The 24732-nt window shown below is 42.0% G+C and overlaps 1 protein-coding gene across 3 annotated transcripts in view; it reads left to right on the top strand.

The window, feature by feature from the left end:
* actn1 (actinin, alpha 1) overlaps nt 1-24304 on the top strand; it is a 54113-nt gene extending 29809 nt beyond the window's left edge. The window contains exons 4-22 of one of the 3 annotated variants that reach the window (XM_079224102.1): nt 847-933; nt 1606-1693; nt 5355-5433; nt 5957-6038; nt 6879-6964; nt 12711-12803; nt 13648-13878; nt 14319-14466; nt 14699-14849; nt 16015-16123; nt 16262-16402; nt 17203-17385; nt 17839-17973; nt 18056-18235; nt 19416-19562; nt 21730-21810; nt 22131-22196; nt 22555-22713; nt 23660-24304. In XM_079224102.1, coding sequence (XP_079080228.1) covers nt 847-933; nt 1606-1693; nt 5355-5433; nt 5957-6038; nt 6879-6964; nt 12711-12803; nt 13648-13878; nt 14319-14466; nt 14699-14849; nt 16015-16123; nt 16262-16402; nt 17203-17385; nt 17839-17973; nt 18056-18235; nt 19416-19562; nt 21730-21810; nt 22131-22196; nt 22555-22713; nt 23660-23818 — 2405 coding nt within the window. In that variant the 3' untranslated portion in view covers nt 23819-24304. The remainder of the gene's footprint in view (nt 1-846; nt 934-1605; nt 1694-5354; nt 5434-5956; nt 6039-6878; nt 6965-12710; nt 12804-13647; nt 13879-14318; nt 14467-14698; nt 14850-16014; nt 16124-16261; nt 16403-17202; nt 17386-17838; nt 17974-18055; nt 18236-19415; nt 19563-21729; nt 21811-22130; nt 22197-22554; nt 22714-23659) is intronic. The other 2 variants (XM_079224101.1, XM_079224100.1) reach the window with 2 other exon arrangements.
* Nucleotides 24305-24732: the final 428 nt, after the last annotated feature.

Here is a 24732-nt window from a genome sequence, read left to right as displayed (position 1 = left end):
TCCAACCCGAGGGTTTAAAGATAGAGGGTTTCCTTTGTTGTATAGATTGTAAAGCCCTTTGAGCTGTATGAGAATAAAATCGCCTTGATCTGTGAGGCTGTACTTATGCACAGCAGGGCTTTGAGCTAAATGCTAACGTGCTCACAACGACAAAGCTACCATGCAGATGTTTAGCAGGCTGCAGGTATAATGTTTACCCCCTTCACCATCATAGCTCAGCATGTTAGCATGCAAGCATTAGCACTAAACACATCGTTCAGTTGACGCTGATGAAAAGGTAATTAGGTTTGCATGTATATGCTGAAATGTTGACCTGATGGTGCTTGATGAAAGGCAGTAGGATTGCCTCCTCTGGGGTTTTTGAATGTCTGTACAAAATGAGTGGCGGTTCACTCCACCATTGGTAAGGTCTGTCTTTGCAGTTCAGTTTTCAACTGAAGGAAGAGAGGTGGATGTTTCAAATATTTGAATGGTAAAAATACTTTCAGCCATTGTTGAGATATCAATGTCTGAAGTCAAGAAAACTGAGGATGTTGGTTTCAAGAAGTATAACATAGGCTTGAAACTGTAGGTGGGTGATTTCTACATGTTGACCCGGGGAATCATATTTAACATTTCACCTTTGGGGAAAATATGCGTTGCTTAGAACATAAAACTCTTTGAAAGGTCTCCTTAATGTGTCACTTTGAGAGGATATGAGATGGAAAACATAGAGTCGCTCTTATCCTTAGAGCCACGCAGCCGACACGGACAAAATTATTTTAACTTTCAACTATTTATTTTGAGATCACCAAATCAATGTGTAAACCCTGAAATATAATTGTTATTGCTTTGCCCTTTTTTCAGAGATCGTAGATGGCAACGCCAAGATGACCCTGGGAATGATCTGGACCATAATCCTCCGCTTCGCCATTCAAGACATTTCTGTGGAAGGTACTGTGTGTGTGTGTGTGTGTGTGTGTGTGTGTGTGTGTGTGTGTGTGTGTGTGTGTGTGTGTGTGTGTGTGTGTGTGTGTGTGTGTGTGTGTGTGTGTGTGAACATTTCCACACGCTTCTTGTTCATTCACTTCATAGAAAAGAACTGCTCTCTGTCTTAATTTGCAGTTGAAAACCCTTCTTTGACTCAGTGTAAAGACCTTTGTCACACATCTCACTGAGCTTTAAAAAAACTCCTGCACAATACGAATTATAGACTCGACGAGCTAATGCACGTTAATTAGAATATGAAAGAACCAGAGATTGCTCTTTTCCTATGGAGGCGGACATGTTAATGTTATGGTCCTCTCCATGGTTAAAATATATAATGCACTTACAATGTAATCCAATTTGAATGTCAGAAGTGATCAGCGTTGATTTTGTTCAGCTTCAGATTCCACGGCAGCGTTTTTTTTAAGTATTTAATTCAACTGTTTTGGGACAACACAATAAACCACACACCTCTCAGTATCCGCTGGAAACAAGAGAGCATGAAACACCCGAGGAATCGCACATGATTCCCATTCACCTCACCTCCACTTAATCCACCGCTAAACAGGGATTAGTCGAGAGTTGGTCAAAGTAAAAAGCCTGAGAGTTTCTTGAACTTCACAATGATCCCTTCTGCAGAGACATCTGCCAAAGAGGGCCTCCTGTTGTGGTGCCAGAGGAAGACTGCGCCCTACAAGAATGTCAACATCCAAAACTTTCACATCAGGTGAGGGACGCACCATAAGCAACATACAAAAAAGTGCATTACTCCACTGCAGAGATGCAGTTACAGGTAATAAGATTACGCAGAGTTTCACCTGAAGTCATTGGTGTTAATTGTTGGCTCAGATTAACATTGCCAAATTGTATCCGAGCCAGAGCTTGGAAACAAAAGTAAACGGTTTGCAAGAGTTTTTCGTCCCTCAAGTTTAGAGATTTTGCTGAAATCCAGTTATAATGTAACTGAAGCTCAGCACTTTGCCCACGCAGTCTTTGCAGCAGTGTACTTTAGCCGGTGTTCATAGTCCTGAAGAAGACACAATTAAAGAGTTGAATAAGAGCAGACTGTGGTTTGTCCTCAGGTCATTGTTGTTCTATGTTGGGGGCACTCCAACTTTTATATTAAAAGTTCACGTGAAGTTTGCAAAAGGTCTAGAGGTCAGGAACAATGTGATTAAAATACACTGACATAATGTGCAAAACATATAAAGTGAGTGAGAAAATCTGCTTGTGGAGCAGTAGTGAGTAAAACACATGGTAATGACCAGGTGGCAACCTTCAGTTCTGAAAGGTGAAGCTCATGTATAGGTGTTTTAAACTTGCATTCTCTCTAATGGCCATCAGGGGGCGACTCCTCTGGTGTGAAAAATAACTGGTTGCATGGAAGTCTATGAGAAAATGATCTACTTCTCACTTGATTTATTCCCTCAGCAAACATTGTAAATGTGAGTTTATGGTCCCAATCACTAGTTTCAAGTTTTCTTCAATACAGCATGATGTTGATTTAGTAGGTTATGGTCCTTTTAGATTCTAATAGATGACAAAGCAGGAGTATTACTCAGAGGAGTATTTTAACATTTTGATCAACTCAGACAGTTGGACAATATAAGGACATAATTTGGGACGTCCTGGTAGTCATAACAACTTTCACAGATTGACTTCTGTCCAGGGACCTTTGTTGCATCACCGTACCCCTCTCTCTCCTCATGTTTACTGTCTCGACACTGACTATCAAACAAAGGAAAGACATCTTCTGGTTTGGGTTATATTCCAGGACCTGGATTTTCTAGCATCTTGGTGAAGTTATTTGGTTTCCCCAGCAGAAGGTAAATGGCTTGTTTTCATCTGGCCAAAGAAAACTCTTACATTTTTTTAAAGAGAAAGCCTGCAGAGTTTGAATAAGAAAGTGTTTCAAGACCACAATTCTGCACTAGGGCACTAAGAGCGCTCTCTGAACTCTGCAGTAGTACTTGGTAGCTTTGGAGTATGAATCCTGCAACTATCTCCTAAGGCCACTGCTTTAAATTCAGTTAAGAATTTACAAGAAATACATTTTACGCACACCAGGATTACATAAAAATATCAGAAATGGTTAGCGCCTCAGACGGGGCTGATGCTGAACAGATGACCAGACGGATTTAACAGAGAACAGACCAGCAGACATGTTCTCATAAACCAGACCGTTAGAAAGGGAGAGGATGGGCAATAATCAGCCAGTGTGTTTGAAATGATATCAAACTGCATAAAGAGTTAGCATCCTCTCCTAGCATCCCGGGTTCAGCCGTCTGTTCCTGCCATGAGTGGGTTCATTTAAGCCTCAGTCCACGTCACAGGATGCCTCTGCACGCGTTGAATTATTGAAAGAAGACCACTGTGATCCTCAGATGTGGATGAAAGCCGAGGCGCACAGAAAGGTGGAGGGGAGGTAATTTCAGGAGAAGGTAAAGGGAGAGGCCTGATGATCGCGGTGAGGGAGAGGATGGCTCGTCAGATCAGGGGCCTTTGATGTGGTTTCTCCGCGAGAGACGATAGCTGCACATGAGATGAGAGGCAGACAGGGAAGAGTGCTGCTGCTGCTTCAGGTATACAACGAATCACCTTGTAAAAGCCCCTCTCGCACATTACAGCCACTTAGTATGGCAGGTAATACATAAAATTATCCCATCTCACTAATGTGTTAGCCTGCGAGAAGAGAGCAGCAGTAAATCCTCCAGAAATGAAATTGAGATTACACTGCACCATCCCGTCATGCTGCTTTTCAACAGCCCAGCTGCTTTCAATGAACCTCAGAGGGTCAAACTAGAAATAGGTCATCAGGCTATAATGAACACGATCATTGATTACAGGACAAAGATGTGATTTGACTACAGCTTTGCATGTTTAAGTACTTTTTGTAGCGTTTTTGTAGCTGCATTTCTGCAAATTAAAATCTTAAAGCTAGCTGCTATAACAAATGTTTTTTAAAATATTAACAATAGATTAAATTACTGTGTGACGTGAAAGGGGTCGCTTGTAGTGACGAACCTAAAGAAGATTATCAGTTGAATGCAGTTCCCCTCAACTCCAGCATCTTTTGATGGAGCAAAACATCAGTGTTTGGGTTCAGTCTCATCGCTCACAAATTGTATTTTTTTGGATGCAGCAGTTGTCGGTACAAATTAGGGCTGCCCCCTCTTCGTCTGCTTTGATCTTTGTCGACTTTAAGTCGCAATTTTTAAAGGATTTTTCAATGCTGAGTGACTTATTTCTAAGAAACATATGAGCACATCTCTGTGTATGACACTTTTTTAAAAAGACGCTTTTTTGGATGATTCCTTCTGGAGAAACTCAGTTTGTCAATAAAATTAATTTATCAATTAAACGACAAAATTGTATGAGTGTTAGTCGCCTCAGACAGCCTGAGCACAGATGCTTAAAAACCCACTGAACACTACCTGCTCGCACCAAACAAACAGATTTAAACCGATATTTCCTTTAGGATTTGGGAGAGAAACAGAGCTTAAACAAGAATTACATTTGATAGGAACACGACTCAAAAGGAATGCTAATGCTGCTTTGTGAGGCAGCTTTTTGCTTTGTCATATCAACTTTTATAAGCTTTGGTTATCAGTGTTGTGGCCAAAATAAAGCACTCCTGGCAAAATACAGCCAATGATAGCGAATTAAAGCATTCATGTCTGACATTTAAATGGTACAAACATTATAAATAAACACAAAAAAGTGAGACCCTTTACCAAGAAAGTTATGCTGGAAAAGTAAAGTAACCCAAAACCAAAGTTTCATGTCTGTTCAGTGTACAAAAGTCACCGAGCAGGGATTTATCTTTTCTCTGAACTTGTTCCAGAATCTGGCCCTCAGATGCTAAATATAATGACTGCTATTAACAATTTGGTCCAAGAAAGTAATTTGATGGGTCCCCACTTTCTAGTTTTCTTCAGAGAGGCACATGACATCGGATACTTTCAATTGACTTTGTTCCAACACATATGGCCTTATCTAACATTAGAATGAAGCGTATTGGTTGTCTTATAACGGTATTTTTTAAATAAAACAAATGAATCTATGAAGTGATGAAAGCGTCTCTTCTTAAATAACATCATGTGGGATCTCAAACTTCAGAAGCTGCGGTTCAACTTTAATTGGAGACTTGGACCCTGTGGTACATTAGATCATGAATCCTCCCCGTTTCGGCCGACAGTGCTCGGGTTTCTGCTGCGTTCCAGGAACACACTGCTGGGAGAGTGTGGGTGTGTTACATGAAACTAATTAGGGAGTCCGATGGAGGGGAATGGTCAAAATGGTCAAATTCCTGTTTAGTTTTTTTCTCCTCAGCTTGTTATGTTTCACTTCACGTTCACCCTCCTTTCTACTACTTGTCTCTGTTTCAGCTGGAAAGATGGTTTGGGTTTCTGTGCACTCATTCATCGACACCGTCCGGAGCTCATTGACTATGCGAAACTGCGCAAGGTGAGCGAGCGTTTGTCCACTGAGAACATGAACCTCAAACACGAAAGCAAGATCACCAAATCTCAAATGTTATGCAAAATCAACCCAAGTTCAGAGTGAAAGGAGATGAGTTTAATTCTCATGATCAAAGCATATGAAGCGGTAGTTGTACATTCTTGTGTCTTTCTGTCAGATTGTTTATTCTCCGACTGTGAAGTCTGAGCCACTAAATAATGCACAGTATCTGGGAGCAAAACAGACAAACATCACACAGGAAATTATTAATACATTCATTTTAGAGTTCTTTCCTTTTGAGAACTTTTTTTAAGCAACAAAACTCAATGAACAAAACCAAAACATTTATCTTGTTATTGGTAAATTATGAATAGGACTCCAGAAAGAAAAATACATTATCATCTAGGTTTTTAAATTGTAGATGCACAAGTGCTCTTTTGTAAGCTTTTATTAAGAGCTACAAAATAGGGCTTTGATATACGATTATTTTCATTATTAATTAATCCATCAATATGTCTGCTGTTGTCAGGACGACCCCATGACCAACCTGAACACGGCCTTCGACGTGGCAGAGAAGTACCTGGACATCCCCAAGATGTTGGATGCAGAAGGTGAGGAGGCGGGGAGGAAAATAGTGAAATGATGATGATGATGATGATGAGGACAAACTTTATCTGTGTTCAAAGACCAAAATATTCTCTCTCAGGAGTCAGTAAGTGATGTAGATGCCGTCTGCACTGTTTTTATAACTTCCCGAAAACCTACAATCCGACAGCGATTAACCGGGTCTGCTGACGTGTGAAAAGCTCCAACTTTTTTCCTCACATTGCTTCACGAGGTTACTGCTGAAACACCGGCTGCCTCTGTGCTGGCAGCGTTGAGAGTTAAAGTGCTTTCAGTGAAAAGAGACGAGAGGACAACCAAAAAATTACTAAAATCCTTTTGAAGTTCAGAACTGCACATATATGGTTTCTTCCTTTTCCCTCTCTTGTGTTTTTTTGCAGCCGGCTTATTGATCTCTAGGCGCTGATGTTACTGAGAGAATTTATTTTGGCCTTAACGTTCACACATGCAGCTGTGCACACAAAAGGAGACACACATCCTCTTTTCTATTGAATGTAAAATACGCTCCACGCTCTACAAATACATCACAACACGTTACAACATTGTCGTGAATCTCCAGGTGTGGTGTCTGCTCATTTATTGATGCACCTGTAGACGCCTAAAATCTGTGTGTGTTGCTGTTTATAAGACAGAAGTTTAAATGAAATCCTCCCTGTTCAGCACATCTGGACAGTGACGCTGCGTGTTTTTCTTTCCCCTCTGGATGTTGTTTATGTGGAGAGCTGACCCCCAGCTCTTCTTCCTGTTTCTTCATCATTCTGTGCTCTGTTTAACAACTCCTCCACTCCGCCCTCCGTCCCCTCCCTGACCTCCCCTCTTCCCCGCAGACATCGTGGGCACTGCCCGTCCGGACGAGAAGGCCATCATGACCTACGTCTCTAGCTTCTACCACGCCTTCTCAGGCGCCCAGAAGGTATCCTGGATGCAGCGTCTCCTTCCTCTTCCTCTTCCTCACTCCTCTCCTCACCTCCTTTCTCCGACCGCGTGTTTCTCCTAACGGTGCCCTTCTCTCTCTGCAGTGCGCAACGCCCCCCTGCAGGGGTCACTCTCCTTCACTTTCCGCATGGTTCACGCCACCAAATGCATGATGGGAAGACAACTCTGTTCTATAGAGGCAATGAGCATCTCCAGTCTACCTCGTTGGTTTCGACGCCGCAAGTTCGGCAAATTCACCCCTAATTAGGGTTTTGTTCCGCTTCACGGAAGTCGAGCGGGGAGGTGGGAGGCGCGCCGAAGTTGGTCTGATAAATGATGATGATTGCCTGTGATAAAAGCCGCAGTTGCTGACAGAGAGAAACAAATTGGCCTGAAGTGTTGCATGGTGGGGGAGACTTAACCATTTAGAAGGATGGTTATGTTCAGCCTTGAGAGTGACGGCTTAAATGGAGGGTGGAGGAATGGATGAAATTAAAAATGGCACTTCAAAAGCGAGCAGCAAGCTGTCTTTTAATCTGAAGTTATATAAGAGTTAGGTTAATTTGAGAGGCCCAGCAGCAGAGAGATGCTTCAACACAGCTGTGTTTAAGCAACTCGGGATAGAAAGAAAAAAGAGAAATGTCTGTGTTTATAACTAGAGAGCGAGGAGAGGCGGGGTCTGCCTCACTGAGAGCAGTGAGACCATAGCTGGACTTTGAGGGGTGACATGGATGCTTCTTTAATTAAAACTTGACTGCGTTTAGGCAAAAAAGACAAGGAAATATAATGTTTTAAAAGTTGAGAAAGTTCCTCCCTCCATGCAAACTTTATCTTGTATCTCTGTTGGACTGACTTTATCCTTCACATTTTACAGTTATTGCTAGATATTTGATACCATATCTCTGGATGATCTGCTAGAGGCACTTGTGTTCATTTATTTAAACTCTATATTGAGCCGAGCCAGAGCTTCCCAGATACTTTAGTTTCACTTTGTCCGCTCACTTCCCACATCCAATCCAGAAGTGATTTCCCCCTAAAAACCAACCAACTTGAAGACAACCTTCTAGGTAGACTGGAGACGTCTTGAGCCCCGGCTGTTGCCTCCTCTAGTGATTGCGCCCCCTGCTGGCCCTTTTTGTCTCAGCACTCTTTTACTCTTGTGCATTTTTCTCTCTTCTCTGTCCTCTCCCTCCCCTTCCTCCCTGTTCCCTGGGCAGATATCATTAGCACCTTGAGGCCAGATGAGAAGGCCGTCATGACTTATGTGTCGTGTTACTACCACGCATTCTCGGGCAAGCAGAAGGTGAGAAATGAAAAGGAAAAGTAATTCTCCAAACAATAACCGGACAATAACCGGACACCTGTTTTGTTGGCAGCTCACATTTGACTCTAAAACACTGTATGACACCCAAAATCAGCTATTACAATACCTTTTTAAGAAAGTTGAACGATGCCTTTTGTGTGGAATTAGTGGTCCACATTCATCCGCAATTTTTTGAGGGCATGGTTTTTTTAAAGCTGCTGTAATCAATATTTTTCTATTAAAACTGCAGTTGGTAGCTAAAAAAAATTATACTTTTTTGTCATAATTGCTCGAACTCTGCCTCCTTTTAGTGCTCCTTAATGGCTTTTTGCGAGATTTCACTGTCCCCAAAGAAAAACAACCAATCAGAGCTGAGGAGTCTCTAAAGTCAATCACTGAACTCCAAGAAACACACACGTTCACATAAGTCACATCTTATATTATGTGCCGCGGGTTGCAATGACTTCATATTTTTTTTTTATAGTGGGTGGGAAACCAAACCCTCGGCTATTCAGCACCTCCTTATCTGACCTCCTCCAGCAGCGTATATTGCTCGATATCCTTTCTGCTCGGCCAGCACGAGGCTCTTACACCCTCAGTGGAATAAATGATGCCAAAGACGAGCCAAATCCGCGAGAGATCTTTGCAGAGAATAATAGAGACTTATCACACACACACAGACAGGATACGCGCTAAGCCTCCTGTACTTAAAATCTTTATTAGGATCCACTTCTTAATGGAGCTGTTGAACCTCCTGAGGAACAGGAGTCAGGAAACCACTGCAGGCTGGCGCACAGTTTTACAGCGCTGGCATCTCGCATAGAAACAGCGACTCCTCTTCCGTCTCACTCCTCAGACTCTGAACCTCTGGGGCAGAATTCACCTTAAACACCTTCACTCTTACACTTCCTTGTTGGCCAGACATGGACATGAAAGTCCTAACTTTACCTTCACAAGGAAAGGGTCAGTGTGTACCTCTTGTGTATTATCTGTCCAGTTCATTGAGTCATTAAGATGCATCTCTGACGATCTGGTAACAGTTTTCAACCTCTATATTAAAAAAACACAATATTAGTTATAATATTATACAAATGTTTGACCTGTTTTCCAAAGTATAACTCTGTTCCTTAATTAAAAAAAGTATCTCCTTCTTTGTTATTTACGAAAAACATCAACAAAAATATAAAGCAATGGACGATATGAATATGGTTAATTATGCAGGGTTGTTAAATCCAGTGAGGTCACTGATGTCATGTCATGATATTTCTGGGAATACGGGGCAGTTTAATGATCTGTGGAGAGTTTATGTTCTACAATTACAAACACATTCCACATCTTAAGTGTTTTTAAAGCTGATTCTAGAAATTAAAATTAAATTGCGTGATTTCTTTTAGGGGAACTAATGCTCATGAATTTATATTAAATTAAGCGCTTCAGAGTTTTCCAAAAGGCAGTGTGTTTGCATGTTTACAGAAAATATAATTGAAAATGCTATAATCCATATTTATATATTTTATTTTATCTTTGCTTCCTAATTTATATAAGAAGTGATGTAAGAACAAACATCCAAATAGAAACATTGAAATACAATGAAAAGAGTAACTTCATTGAAACCTATTTAAGTGGTTTAGTTGCATTGCATTAAAAGTAACCTTAAAGCTGCTTCACAGTTTAAGCTGCTCCCAAGTGACTGTTATTGCAGGTTTTACTGCGTAAATAAAATGGAAGAGAAATTACTTCAGGACAAATGACCTCAGGATTTTAAAATCTTGGATAATGTTTTCCCTAATAATAGTGTTAATTTAACTTTGCGTCTGCGGCACACAGTTCAAGGCAGGAGATGTGTCACTTCTGCCGTCCATCTTTATTTGGATGTTTTGGAGTCAAAACTTGGGAAATAAGTAATTTATCTCTTTTTAATGTGCAGTTGACAGAATTTAATGACGCTAAACATATTGATAATACGCGAGAGAATAAGACCAGAGGTTCGGTCCACTTTGTCTCCACAGAACAGCTGTGATAATGTTTTCTCTTAATCAATCCCTCCACTGTTCTCTCCTCCGCCTCTGAAGTCAGGACAAAGTCATCGTGAACGAGGTCGTGGCCGTCAGGAGGGAGAACCAGTGTGCAAACATTTGCTCACAGAAGCACGACCTGCACATCCTGGCTCTCCTTTTAAGGCAGCTCGCCCGCTGCTCCTGTCGGAGGCCCCCGCAGCATTTCTCCCACCGAGCCAAGTTTCCCCCCCTGTGATCTTTTGACAAAGCAGACTGGAAGTGGTCCTGTGTGGGGAAAGCCAGTCTCTGCGCTGTGAGGATGGGGGCGGGGGGGAGCTTCAAGTCTATCTTGTGTCTGAACGCTCTAAAAGGACAGTGCCCCGAGGTTATATACCGCCTTTTTAATTAATTCATCTCGAAAATGGGAAATCGATAATGGTGCAGTCTGGGTTGATTCACAACGGTTGTTCATGGATTTATTTTGATTTTAACTTCAGCACAAACTTTTCCAAGAGCTAAAAGCCGCCGCATATCCTCCAGACTTTGCATATTTTTCTTAAATTTCTTTCTCTATTTTGTTTACTCTGCTGCTGTTCCCAACGAGCTTTACAACGGGCGACTGTAACTCAGGGGGATGAGTGGTCGTCCCGAAACCGCAAGGTACCCGGCTCGATCCCCGGCTCGATCCCCGGCTCGATCCCCACTTCGACTCACATGTCGAAGTGTCCCTGAGCAAGACACCCGCTCCCCGGGCGCCCCAAAGGGCTGCCCACTGCCCCCTATCCAGGGATGAGCCAAATGCAGAGAAGAATTTCCCCAAGGGGATTAATAAAGTGCATGTTTCTTTTTCTTTCTTTCCTGACCACAATTATTCATCTCGAACCAAACGGGTTAACCAACTACATTGTTGTCATGGAAACTCTGCTTCGCTCATGCATTGCCAGTCCAGTGATGAAGACTGACGGGTGTTCAGGAGGTGTTGTGTCATGGATGAGTCCGTCTTTATCCCCACGGGGAGCTGGTTTTATTCTCACGGGAGCTGCGCTCTCCTGCTGTATTCCCCCAGCTCTGTCTGGAGGCTGAGAGGCTGAAATAACACTGTGCACTGTATAAAAAGACTGGTGCCGAGACAGAGGTGCTCCTTCACCTGACAACAGGTACAATATGATACAGTAAATCCTTGAGAAAGCTCTGCAAACAGACATCAGATTATTCATCTTAAAGTGACATTCACACAATCAGACAGTTTTACAGAAATAACATCAGAGTTTTTACTGGCTTGCAGCATTGTTGCTGATCTATTGCTTCATTTCCAAAATGACTCCTGTGGGAAATCTCTTGTGCTTGTGTAGGCAGTGGAGATGGATGGTTGCAGTTATAATGGCGGAAATGAATGTAAATGTAAAAATAATGTGCTGCATTTAAATGTTCTACTTTCGTGAAAGTACAGAAGTACTGGCAGCAAAATGTACGTAAAGTGTTTCTGATATATTATTATATAGGACATTATTAGATTGTTGATTCTGATGGATAAATGTGTAAATAGCATTTTACCACTTTATACAGCTGGTTAGGTTGTTGCTGGTTCTCAACCTGGGGGTCGAGTCCCCTCACAGGGTCACAAGAAAAATCAAACGAGTCGTTGGATGATCGTTTAGTTCTCCCACACACATTTGTATAATTCTTTGGAAATATGAGCTTTATGGTTTTGTTTTGTTGAGCCGTACAATGTCACTTAAATAGAAGTAGCTAAGAAGTTTAGCGGTACAAACAACTCATGTGCTTCTGAAACTAGACACTAATATATATTTTGTATTTTTGTAATCTCACTCTGATGACAAGGAACGAGACTAAAGTCTCTTTCCGTATTGTCACGTTAGTAATGCTCAGAGCATGTTACACAGGACAAGGGTTAGTTTTTTAATATTCTGTTAGTTTTTTATTCTCTGACTGGATCCTCCCCCTCTGGTCAAGGTTGCTTCATTCAGTTAGTATCTTTCATGCCTTTTGTTCTCAAGACAAAGGGCTCATACGTCAAAGGTCAGGATCTTCTGGTGACATCCAGGTGGACAACAATGCCTCAGTTTAGGCAACCAGGCCATGATTTATTCAGTCAAAGGTTACATTGTCCAGAATTAAACACAAGGGAAGTTAATTACATGGTCAAACATAATTTCTTTTAACAATGTGCTTATATTTTATTAGATCATCATATGTAAAATATCTAAAAAGTAAATACAGTTGTCATATAAAACCGAAAACTGCAATATTTTCCATCTGAATTTCCATTCTGCAGTGAATTAGAAGTATAAAGGAGAATATTTAATATATTTAAGTACAGCGCTTTACATTCCATCACTGGATACATCTAGCACTTTCACTTTAGAGAACAAAAAGTGCCTTCACTCCTATCCACGTCTCACACCGTCTCCCTCATCTTCCAGGCTGAGACAGCGGCCAACAGAATCTGCAAGGTGCTGGCTGTCAACCAGGAGAATGAGCAGCTGATGGAGGACTATGAGAAGCTGGCCAGTGATGTGAGCACCCCCCGATTGTTCCTATGATTGTCCTGCTCCTCCTCTGCCCTTCTATCTCCCCGTTCTCCTTTTCAAGCCGCTCCCTCGCCTCCCAGCCCTCGGGGGGAGAGTGCTCCGTGCAGGTCTCAGGGTCAGGACCGGAAACGGGGTCAATAGAGATAGAAAGGCTGAGGCTGAAGCATAAAAGAGAATCCTGCTACCAGTTTTTCATAAGACAGTTTTTGCCTGTTTTATCACGTATTGCAACACTTTTTTTTCAAATAATTTTTGAAAGCATTTCTTTTTGTTTCTATTTACCATAATTGGTGATTTATGAAGCAGAAATGCCAATAGTTTCTTATGTGATTATGGTTTTAACTTTTGGTTGGACATTTTAACAGATCAGGTTAGGTTTTAAGAATTTCTGATTGTAAGAAATTGTGTTTTAATTTTTACATTTTGTTGACCAAAGAATCAATGAATTGAGAAAATAACCTTCAATTTTATTGGTTATGAAACATATTTTAGATGGGATAAAACGTGCAAAAACACAGGTTTGGTCCTTATGTGTTTATTCAGACATAAAATTTTCTTAGAGTTACAATTGGTTGTGAGAAATGAACAACAACCCAATTAGCTAACCAATTATCTCAACCTGTATTCTTTTCCCCTCGTTCCACACATTAATTACATCCACTACACATCATATATTTCCCCTTTTCCTTTTCCCTGCACGGTTCTCCTTTGCATCTCCATCTTCTTTCCCCGGAATGGTACTTGTTTCTTCTCCATCCCCTCTCTCTTCGTCTCACCCTTCAATGCACACACACACACACACACACCCACGCCACCATCAACACCACAGCTGTTGGAGTGGATCCGTCGCACCATCCCCTGGCTGGAGAACCGCATGCCCGAGAACACCATGCAGGCCATGCAGCAGAAGTTGGAGGACTTCCGAGATTACCGCCGCCTCCACAAGCCGCCCAAAGTGCAGGAGAAGTGCCAGCTGGAGATCAACTTCAACACCCTGCAGACCAAGCTGAGGCTCAGCAACCGTCCCGCCTTCATGCCCTCGGAGGGGAAGATGGTCTCGGTAGGTCACAGAAAACCAACACAGGAGTTTGAGATCCGAAGCTCCTCTGTGCACGACTGTGATGGGCTTCAGTGGCCAAAGAGTTACTTCAGCTTACATGAATCATGGAGGCACATGATGCCAGAGGACATTTGATCCCATTTTTAAACCCGTGTCTCACTTGGTTGCTTGTTTGTTTTAAAAATGTCCATCTACAGTGCAGCCAAAATATAACCTTGAGTATTACGACCTTCATAGATGAATCTGGAAATGGTGTGGCCTCCAAAACTCTTTCAATTACTTTAATTATACATGCATACTCAGTATGCAAGCAGTTTTATTTTGCGACTCTATGTAGCGTAACTTAAGCTTCATTTTAGTATTAACATGTACAGCATAAACTTGTAAGGTTGGTTTTTGGTTTCCAGTCTTAAGTTGTGTTTCTCCTCTGCCTCGTGCAGGACATTAACAATGCATGGGGCAATCTAGAGGGAGCAGAGAAAGGCTATGAAGAATGGCTCCTTAATGAGATTCGCAGGCTGGAAAGACTCGACCACCTGGCGGAGAAATTCCGCCAGAAAGCAGCCATCCATGAAGCTTGGACTGAAGGTACTGAAAGGAGAAATACTCACTTTCTAGATATGAAGATCCAGCTCCTGTGTTTTAGCCTCATGCGCTTAAGCTCGCTGCTAAAGCCACACATTACAGCCTTTGTGTGGTTGTCATTTTGTTTTAACACCACTAAACAAGCATTATAAACAGGCAAATGTTATAGTTGATAGGAATGAGATACTTAAAAAAAAAAAATCTTAGCTTTACTTTTATGTGTCTCCCCCTGCAGGTAAGGAGGAAATGCTGCAAAAGCATGACTTTGAGACTGCCTCTCTATCAGAGATCAAGGCCCTGCTGAAGAAACACGAGGCCTTCGAGAGCGACCTGGCTGCCCATCAGGACCGAGTGGAGCAGATCGCTGCCATCGCTCAGGAGTTAAAGTAAGATGTGATGAGCAGGATCCAGGGTTGATGGGAAAATGATTGCTCTGCTGCCTTTTGTTGATGAATACAAGATGAAGTAGAGTAGGTTGGGTTGAGTTCTGTTCTTCCATTATTGATTGATTGCTGTTTGTAGTGATCGGAAGCAGTGAACAAGTGAAACACCACCCTGACGAGTAAGGATGGGTATCGTTTGGGTTTTTTCCGATACCGGTGCTAAACCGATACTTTTAAAACGATACCGGTGCCTAAACGGTGCCTAAACGGTGCCTAAACCGATACTTTTTTACTGCCAAGGAAATTTTTCTTCAAATTGAACAATATATTAACCTTTTAAAGTATACTATAAATATAAATAAATACATACAAAACACTTGTCTTCAAACTGCAGCTTCAAACCTTTTAACTTATAACTATGAACAATATATATATATATAAAAAAAAAAGAACAGACACAAGCATCAGGTGGCCTGATGGGACCGTGTGCAACAGAACTGTTGGATTCTACAAACTGCTGCTTTACTGGACTACACATTATCATTAATATCAACTGGGAGAGATTTGTTCCAGAAAGCCGAGGACGGACGTTCAAAAGCTCGTGCTCGTGTCTGCAGCGATCTCTGTGCGCGCTGTGAGTGTTGTGTGAGCGCTGGAAGCCCCGCCCCCTCGAGCCCCGCTCTGCATGCAGGCAGACAGAGAGTGGAGGAGTGCGCTCTGATCCGCGCTATTTTAATAGTATTGATACATCAACATCTTATCGTTTTTAACGTACGGATACCGCGCTACCTTTTTAGTATCTATATACCGAGCAACATTACAGAGTAGTGTAAAAAAAAAAAAAAGTATTTAAATCGGCTCAGGCACCGGAAGGAAGCACCGAAATCTGCGTTGCTTTTCGGTCCGGTAGGTACTGGATGTGTTGGAAGCGGTGCCAATATGGCACCGGTTCTCGGTACCCAACCCTACTGACGAGTGGCTCACAGAATGCTTATAGAAATGTTTAACACACAACACAAAAAAATGACACCGCAGGATCATAAAGGCATATAAGTACATCTAAGAAAGACAACGACAGAAAACAAGCAAAGCTTAAGTAAACAATGTAAATGGAAACTGTGGTGATGCCGGTAACGATCTGTTGCTCCCCCTTCTGTTTGTGCTCCAGTGAGCTGGACTACTACGACTCCCCCAGTGTAAACGCTCGCTGCCAGCGGATTTGTGACCAGTGGGACGCACTGGGAGGTCTGACCCAGAAACGCAGCGAGGCTTTGCAGGTGAGACGAGCTTAGAAAGAATTAAAGATAAATGAGCTTCTAAGTTTTTAACATCTAAAATCACTTTATCTCTGTTTTTAAGTTCCTTCTTGACGCTTGTGGATTTGTGTGGTCACCTTATGTTTTACTGCTCAACAGAGAACTGAGAAGCTGCTGGAAACCATCGACCAGCTGTACCTTGAGTTTGCCAAAAGGGCGGCGCCGTTCAACAACTGGATGGAGGGCGCCATGGAGGACCTGCAGGATACCTTTATCGTCCACACCATCGAGGAAATCCAGGTGAGAACAGAAAGGACCAGGAGCTATTTATATCGCTTCATCACTATTTGGACAGAACAGGCCAGCTGTTTCTCCCCGATTCCAGTGTAAATGTCGCTCTTTTCATTCAACTCTCGACAAGAAATTGAATAAATGTATTTCCCAAAATGTCAAACTTTGGTTTAAATTGAATGTAAAGCTGGGAAACATGGGAAAGAGATAGATTATTAACTTGTATGTAGATGTTACATTCAGATATACTAGTCTCATTACAAGTATGATACCAAGGGAACGTACTGTAGGTTTACACGATTAAATACAGTGTAGTCATGTGAGTAAAAGTAAGTAAATTGTTACAAATGTGTAAATGCATCATTTATAAGACGTGAAACAACGGAACAACAAAGAAAAGGTTCAGTAAACGTTTGAATAGCACCAAACTGAGGAATCAAATAATACATGAGCTTTGACTTCTCTTTTCCAAAAGTTCCAGAAAATAGCTATGAATATTATCTGTGCACAATATCCATACTGTATTATATCATCTTTTGTTGTTGTTGCGGTTTATGTTATTATGCAGAGATTTGACCACTTTGGGGACCCATAATTGTGATTGTTAAATAAACAAACTAGTACACTCACTGGCACCTGATGTTACAATAAGAGCAGAAACCAGACTCTCCCTGCCTCATGTTCTTGTTAATGTTTTCAAAAAGCACTTGTGCGTTTTAAGTTGTTCTACTTTTAGAGAAAAGAAAAGCCTTTATTGTTGTTTTCGTGGTTTAGATTTTCATTTCCTGTGTTTGTGCGTTGTGCCTCAGGGGTTAAGCACAGCCCACGAGCAGTTCAAAGCCACGCTGCCAGAGGCCGACAAAGAGCGCCAAGCCATCCTGGGCATCCACAATGAGATTGCCAAGATCGTGCAAACCTATCATGTGAATATGGCCGGCACCAACCCCTACACCACCATCAACCCACAGGAGGTTAACGCCAAATGGGACAAGGTAATTCAAATCAGTCATGAGCAAGGAAATGCACACTTCAAGATAGTTTTTAATCTTAATTTATCCAAGGAACATTTAATCCAGCAGTTTCAAGTGTGCACATTAAAGACACAGTCCTTTGGTTTATTGGCCACAGACACAAGTGTTGATTCTTTCATCTAACACTTGAAAAGAAAAGAAATAAGCGTATTTAGTGACTGAAGCATATTTAACTAATATGCCATCGCTGCTACAATCAAACCTGTTACTGCCAACCCAAACTATGCTTTATTAACAGCACAAGAGTTTTGTTTTTATATTTAAAACTTGAGCAAGAATCTGTTCTACAAAAAGCTGAAATCCTGTGGAGAGAATTTAAGTGAATGCTTCGTCCTAGTTTCAGGCTGCCCTCTTCTTTAGAATCACATTAAAAACACATTTGTTTGTTTTTTATGACTCTCCTGCCTGCTGTAGGTCCGGCAGCTGGTGCCTCAGCGCGACCAGGCTCTGATTGAGGAACACGCCCGGCAGCAGAACAATGAGCGCCTGCGCCGACAGTTTGCCAACCAGGCCAATGTCATCGGGCCATGGATCCAGACCAAGATGGAGGTCAGTGTGAGCAGGTTCAGAGTTCACAGAGAGGCCGACGTCAGTGCTGCATGACTAAATAATCGGTACTCGTCTCTTGCAGGAAATCGGCCGCATCTCAATCGAGATGCACGGCACCCTGGAGGACCAGCTGACACATCTACGCCAGTACGAGAAGAGCATCGTCAACTACAAGCCAAAGATCGACCAGCTGGAGGGAGACCACCAGCTCATTCAGGAAGCTCTCATCTTTGACAACAAGCACACCAACTACACCATGGAGGTAAAAACCTGGAGCCAAGCGTTACATAAATCAATAAACATTTCAGATTATTGTTGGTCTGTTTGACATGCTCATCTGACCCAATTGGTTTTATGTTGTGTTGGTGTCAAATGGCCACAGAGAACAAAGCAAAAGGGTGGCGGGATGTTTAGTCGACCACAGGAAAACCTTTTGAGAGTTTAATACTGAACTTTCCTGACGTTGCACTTTTCCCTCCAGTCTCCAGTGTACATTATTAACTTCTTGGCTCATCAGCCAAGTGCTGGAAAACTATAAACCCCCTGCCTGTCTGCCAAGAATTAGTTTTACTGGCCAATAATTCATATGAATCTTGTTATTGAAATTCTGCACATCCACTGACCCATTTGCAGAGAGCTATTATGTAGGTGTGTGTCTAGAATCCGCCTCTGTGCAGAGTGTTTGGTAGCAAGAGCAGATTTAAAGTGTAAATGACAGATGTATTATTGTATTTATGTAAATTATGATTTGTCTGCATCTCTTTATGCTGACCATGTGCACCCTTTCTGTTGTTTTACTGGTTTTAACAAACAAAAATAGAAATGAAGTGCAATTTATCAATTCTTTTTGTTTTTTACCTATAATATATATCACTACCGAAAAATAGGATACATTATCAATTTCCATCCCCTCTCGTGACATTGAACTACACAAATTGAACGGACTTGATCTTCAAGTAGTTGGCGCTACGCTGCAATACTTCACATTGGACACTAAACCTAAACTAAACTGAAGCTACTGTAAATCTAACTGTACAAAACCTAAACCTATCTGAAAAACTGAAACTAGCAAACGCACTCTGAAACACAAAAATGAAATCTAAATGTCAATACTGGTATCAAATTCAAAACTATTATGATCTTGATAAGAACCCCCGAGAATACAATTAGCCCTGGTTGTGAATCACTGGTTCACTTGTTCATACAGTTCATGCTTATTGACATTTTGGCTCACAGTTAAAGTGCACAGTGGTGGCACTTAAAATGTCTTCTGTATTTTTCTGATGCAGTAAAATTCCAGTCATCTGATCCTCCATGCAGGTTAAAACAAACATTTACATTTTTTTATAGAGGCTAAATCCCAGTTAAAACCAATGCCTATGAGACTCTTTTACAAAGCGTCTCTTCCTTAAACTTATTGTGCCCCTCTCTCTCCTCTGCAGCACATCCGCGTGGGCTGGGAGCAGCTTCTCACCACCATTGCTCGCACCATCAACGAAATCGAGAACCAGGTCTTGACGCGAGATGCCAAGGGCATCAGCCAGGAACAGCTGAACGAGTACCGGGCTTCCTTCAACCACTTCGACCGGGTCAGTACTCGTCCTGAGTCACGAGGCAGCAGGCGGGAGAGAGGCTGCAGGTCCCACGCTGCTCATTCATACTCAGCTAGAAACACACAACACACACATGTTGTCAAGTGAGAAATATAAAAAAGACAAACAAAAACGCTTTAGTGTTAATAAAAGAATAGTTGGACATTTGGGAAATGTTTATTTGCGTTCTTGCTGGGAGTTAGATGAGTAGATCGATACCACTCTCATATCTTTCTGTTTACATTTAAGGTTAAAGTCAGCGAGTTGTTAGCTTAGCATAGTTTTAAAACAACAGCTAGCCCTGTCCAAAGGAATTAAAGTCCACCTATCAGTACCTCTAAACCTCAATAATTGGCATGTTGTATCTTGTTTTTTGCACAATCGTGCAATTTTCCATGTAACGGGGGTTTTGTGCCAAACTATTTCCTGGTCGCGAACAGTGACTTCCTGATTTATCAGTGAGCTTTGTGAGTACTAAGCTAAGCTACCATTCATATTTAGCACACAGACATGAGAGTGGCGTCACTCTTCTCATCTAACTCTCAGCAAGTAAGTGTATTTCCCAAAATGTTTAACTTAAACGGGTTTGTCTTCTATATATTTAGACTGCATCAACAAAGCAAAGACGTGAAGGTGAGAATACATAATTTCTGGGTTTGTCCTGTGCTGCCCGACAGTCCTTCAACGACCCTTCAGCCAGAAACCATTGCGTGTACAGATTGTGTATTGGACTTACCGCTAGGTCGAAAAAGGGACTTTCCGTACGATGACACAACATTCATTTTCAGGCAGATCAAGGAAAGTGGCAGCCAGAATCTGCCTCATGCACCAGAGAAACTATTTTCATTGTGTAATAAAAGAAGATTGGCATTAAATAGAAAAATACAGGGCAGGACAAATAGAAATGGAGAATTTGACCATTGAAGGTAGTTTCTATACAACCTGCTCCCCCCCCTCCCGCTTTCAGAACATAGTGTTTACACTTGGGCTCACCGTGTCAGAAACAGCACCAATTATGGATGAGTTTTTATTCAGCTCCCCTCCTCCTCCTCACCCCAGCTCTGCTGACTCCACCATTACCTCATGCATTTTTCCAGAGCTGGTCTATTGTTAATCAATACCTGAGGTTGAGGATCGGAGCCCACAGGAAGCCGACTATGGACCTGAACTTGTGCTTTTGTTTCATATTTCATTAGGATGAATGTGTCCCTCTCTGAGGCTTTCAGCTTGACATTTGATGGTTGGTTGGTGTGAAGGGAAGTCGAGCCGCATCACCTATTAGTTTATAGTCAATGGCACTGCTGAAACAATGAACCAATTTATCAGTTTGTCCATCAATTATAAACATTAGAAAATGTTGAGTTCATCAAACAAATGTACTTATTTTAGCTTCTTAAATTCTAGGATTGGATGTTTATCAACTTGAATATCTCCAGGATTTGACTTCTAGGGAACTGGGACTATTTTCTCACATTTTACAGACTAAACAATTAGTAGAATAATCAAGAATATAGTGAGAATGAAACACACACACAATTAGACATTCTTAACGCTTTAACTCGTACTATTTGCTCACATCTTATAGGCCGAACAATTAAAAACTAAACTGAGAAAATAATCAGATCAATTGATAAGGAAAATAATTATTCTGTGTATTTACATTTACGTGATATGAGTTTGTGGTGAAATGATTGCGATTGTACATGTTTAGTGGAGCATTTTGCATTAATGCTGTCCACAAAAAGGTAAAGGGATGTGATGTTCAGTGTGTGTGCCATCAATGGTATGAATAACCTCACCACAGGGCCCCGTAGTCTGCCTGCCACACTGCACATTAACTCCTCTGAATGCCCTCGCCCAGCATGGCAGCACTGCTGCCACCGTGTGTTAACCTGCCACATCCTAATGAATATGCACTGTGTTCTCTGTTTTCTATCTCATGCATGGCCCTCTCCCTTCACCCCCCTCCCCCACCCCCCTCACCTCATTTTACCCCCACGTGCATGGTGCACTCCCTCCACCCTCTTCCTCCTCCTCCCCAACACCACCTCATCTACCTCCCCCTCCCATCTACCCCCTTCACCGTCACTGACCTCGCTGTATGTGTTGCTGCATGGCCTGTGGCCCCCGACGCCTCGCCTGGCACTGGCCTCCCACACCACAGGACCACTCGGGCACTCTGGGCGCAGAGGAGTTCAAGGCCTGCCTGATCAGCCTGGGCTTCGATATCGCCAACGATACACAGGTACTTCATCGTAGCCACGACCCCGCTGTCAGAGGTTTAACTGGTTTCCTTCTCTTTTTTTCTCTTTTGTACTCCCCCTCTCCCCCTTGTACTTCCTATTCCCCCTCTCTTCCCACCTTTATTTCTCATCCTTCCTGTCTAAATTTCCATTGTGGTTTCCCCACGCCTTGCAACGTCCACGTTGTGGATTATTGCGGCTTTTACTCCTTAATTCTACTCTTTGTTCATCCTCTACTCTTCCAATCATTTCCCTCCACTGTCCCTGCCACTCCACATCTTTCTCTTCCTCCTGGTTTCATTTTCCATCGCTGACCTTGTAGAAGAAAACAGGAATCATGGACGCTGAAGACTTCAAAACCTGCCTTATCTCCGTTGGTTACAACCTGGTAAAGCCATGAGCGCTCTTCAAGTATGAACGTTTGTTTGTTTGTGATTGATGAGAGCATCTGGAATTGGTAATGGATGAACATAACCTTCATTTTCTTTTTTATGTTTTATATCTGATTTTAGATTTAGAAGGATGCTTTTTTCTTTCTCAAATAGAGCTCCAAAATATATAACAGAATATATTATAAATCATGGATCATTTAAATAAATGTTAAACTCACTGTAATATGTATTTGTGTTATACAGTGACGAAGTTAAGATCTCCCAAGGTTTATCTCTGTATGTAGAATATATGCCCTTTTCTGTGTGTTTTTGTTGCCGTTACCGAGCGTCACATTTCCTCTCTGTCGCCACCAGGGTGAGAACGAGTTCTCCCGCATCATGAGCATCGTGGATCCCAACCGGATGGGCATCGTCACCTTCCAGGGCTTCATCGACTTCATGTCCCGCGAGACGACCGACACAGACACTGCCGACCAAGTCATGGCCTCCTTCAAAGTCCTGGCAGGGGACAAGGTACAGCCGCGTGGTGTCGGAGAGAAACACTGTGATAACGACGCTGAGTAGATGTTCCTAGATTCAGCTCCATCTGGCCAAAAGATGAACATTTTAATACACTTTTAGGGTGGCAGGCAAGAGAAGCAAAAAGGCTTAAACAACAACTAAGTGGTGCATTTAAAGCCGCAATAATCAATATTTTATATTAACAATGGATTGCACAACTACTTATATGTGAAAGTATTCAGCTCGTCGTTTTTTACGCTTCTTTCAGCTCATTTCTTTGGTTTTAGAGTGAACTTTCCTGTTTTGGTTCATTCTCATTGCTATCATCCGCGTCGTCGCTCTAAGAAGAGGAGATATTTGACTTGAGTTCAACAGGTAGCCAGAAACACAACTCTATTATGAAAGATATAGTTGCACTGTGTCGGTTAGATTTGTAAATTGACAACTTTAAATATCTGACAACCACAATATTTTAATGCCAGAAACCACCAAAAAAGGAGATCATAAAGCCAGAGAACTCTTTGGCTCCCAAATTATTCATTAAATCACTTTTGTTTCCGACCACAAGAGGAAAGACATAAGAACCCACTTACACATCCAACAGATATGGAGCAGCATGTAAATCTGGTTGCACTTGTATCCCTGTTAGCTTGAAATATCAAAGTCTCTCTGACTTGCTCAATGTTTGATTTCCTTCTCCAGCCACTCATTTATTCCAGCACTACAATTGGTTAACCATAAAATGAGCTGCAGACACATAACTGTGTCTTTTGAATTCCGCGTCCACATATAGATATTCATGTGTCAAAAGGAATTCTAAATCCACGCGCTTGCTCGTCATATTAATCTCATTTTATTTCCCCACGATCTCACCATCTTAATATGGGATGTACTGATAGCGTACAGCTGCTGTTCTAACATTAAAGACATTTTATTTTATTTTTCTCATCCTCGACAGAACTACATTTTAGCCGACGAGCTGCTCCGGGAGCTGCCTCCAGACCAGGCGGAGTACTGCATGGCCCGCATGGCCCCCTACACCGGCCCTGACGGCGTGCCCGGAGCCCTCGACTATATGTCGTTCTCCACCGCTCTGTACGGAGAGAGCGACCTCTGAACACTCTGTCAGTCGTCCTGACCCGGGACCACCAGCCTACCTGCTCTGATCACCGCCACATCCTCCAACTGCCCCTTCACCAAACTCCTGTCCTACTATGCTCATTTTTTGTATGTCTCTGGCCTTATCTTTTTGTCATTATCCTCCTCCTCCTCCTCCTCCTCCTCCTCCTCCTCCTCCTCACTGCTCCCTCCCACTCTGTCTCCGTTGTATTTGCTTCCCACGCAATGCAGCTTGAAATATCGAAGTTTTACAAAGAGGGAGAGAGAAAAAAAAAAGTTTGTTTCTGTTTTTATTTTCTTGTTGTCATTGTTTTACTTCATAAAATGAATAAAGTTAACATATTTTATTATACTGAACAACAAAAATAGGTATTTTTCTTCACCTGATTGAAAATATGAGACAAAAATTGAAATAAAGAAAAGATTGCTATATTTTCTTTTCTTATTCTCTGTTTGCTACAGGGAGCACTTGTGGTTTTAATGGATTTACTCTGACAGTCTGTGCAGTTAGCTGACTCTGAAAAGTAAATGCCTGTATCATAAAACTGCAGGCAGTATGTATATATCACTTTGTCCCTGGAGGAGCAAGTAAGAACAGAACCCACACTCATTAAAATAATTATGGAGGCAAAAATACTCCCACACGAAGTTAGTTATTACCTGCATGACATGGGCCTGAGGAAACTAGAACCCTGATGATGATAGTGCGGGTGGTGTGTTGTACCCAGTTTTAGTCTGAGTTAAATCTGTGGGGACATTTTCTTCAGTCTTTATGATTATTGAGTGTTCATGATTATGGTGAATAAGGATTAGGTATGTGTTTTTCATTTTCCGCAGGACAGAAATGCAACATTCCTTAACAGCTTTTTTTAAATTGCCACATGAGAATGGTATGAGCGTCTCCTCACCAGA

This window comes from Taurulus bubalis (genome assembly GCF_910589615.1).
Source record: "Taurulus bubalis genome assembly, chromosome: 1".
Taxonomy (NCBI): Eukaryota; Metazoa; Chordata; class Actinopteri; order Perciformes; family Cottidae; genus Taurulus; species Taurulus bubalis.
Note: the sequence above shows the minus strand (reverse complement) of the source record. Positions and strands in the feature narration are given on the sequence as shown.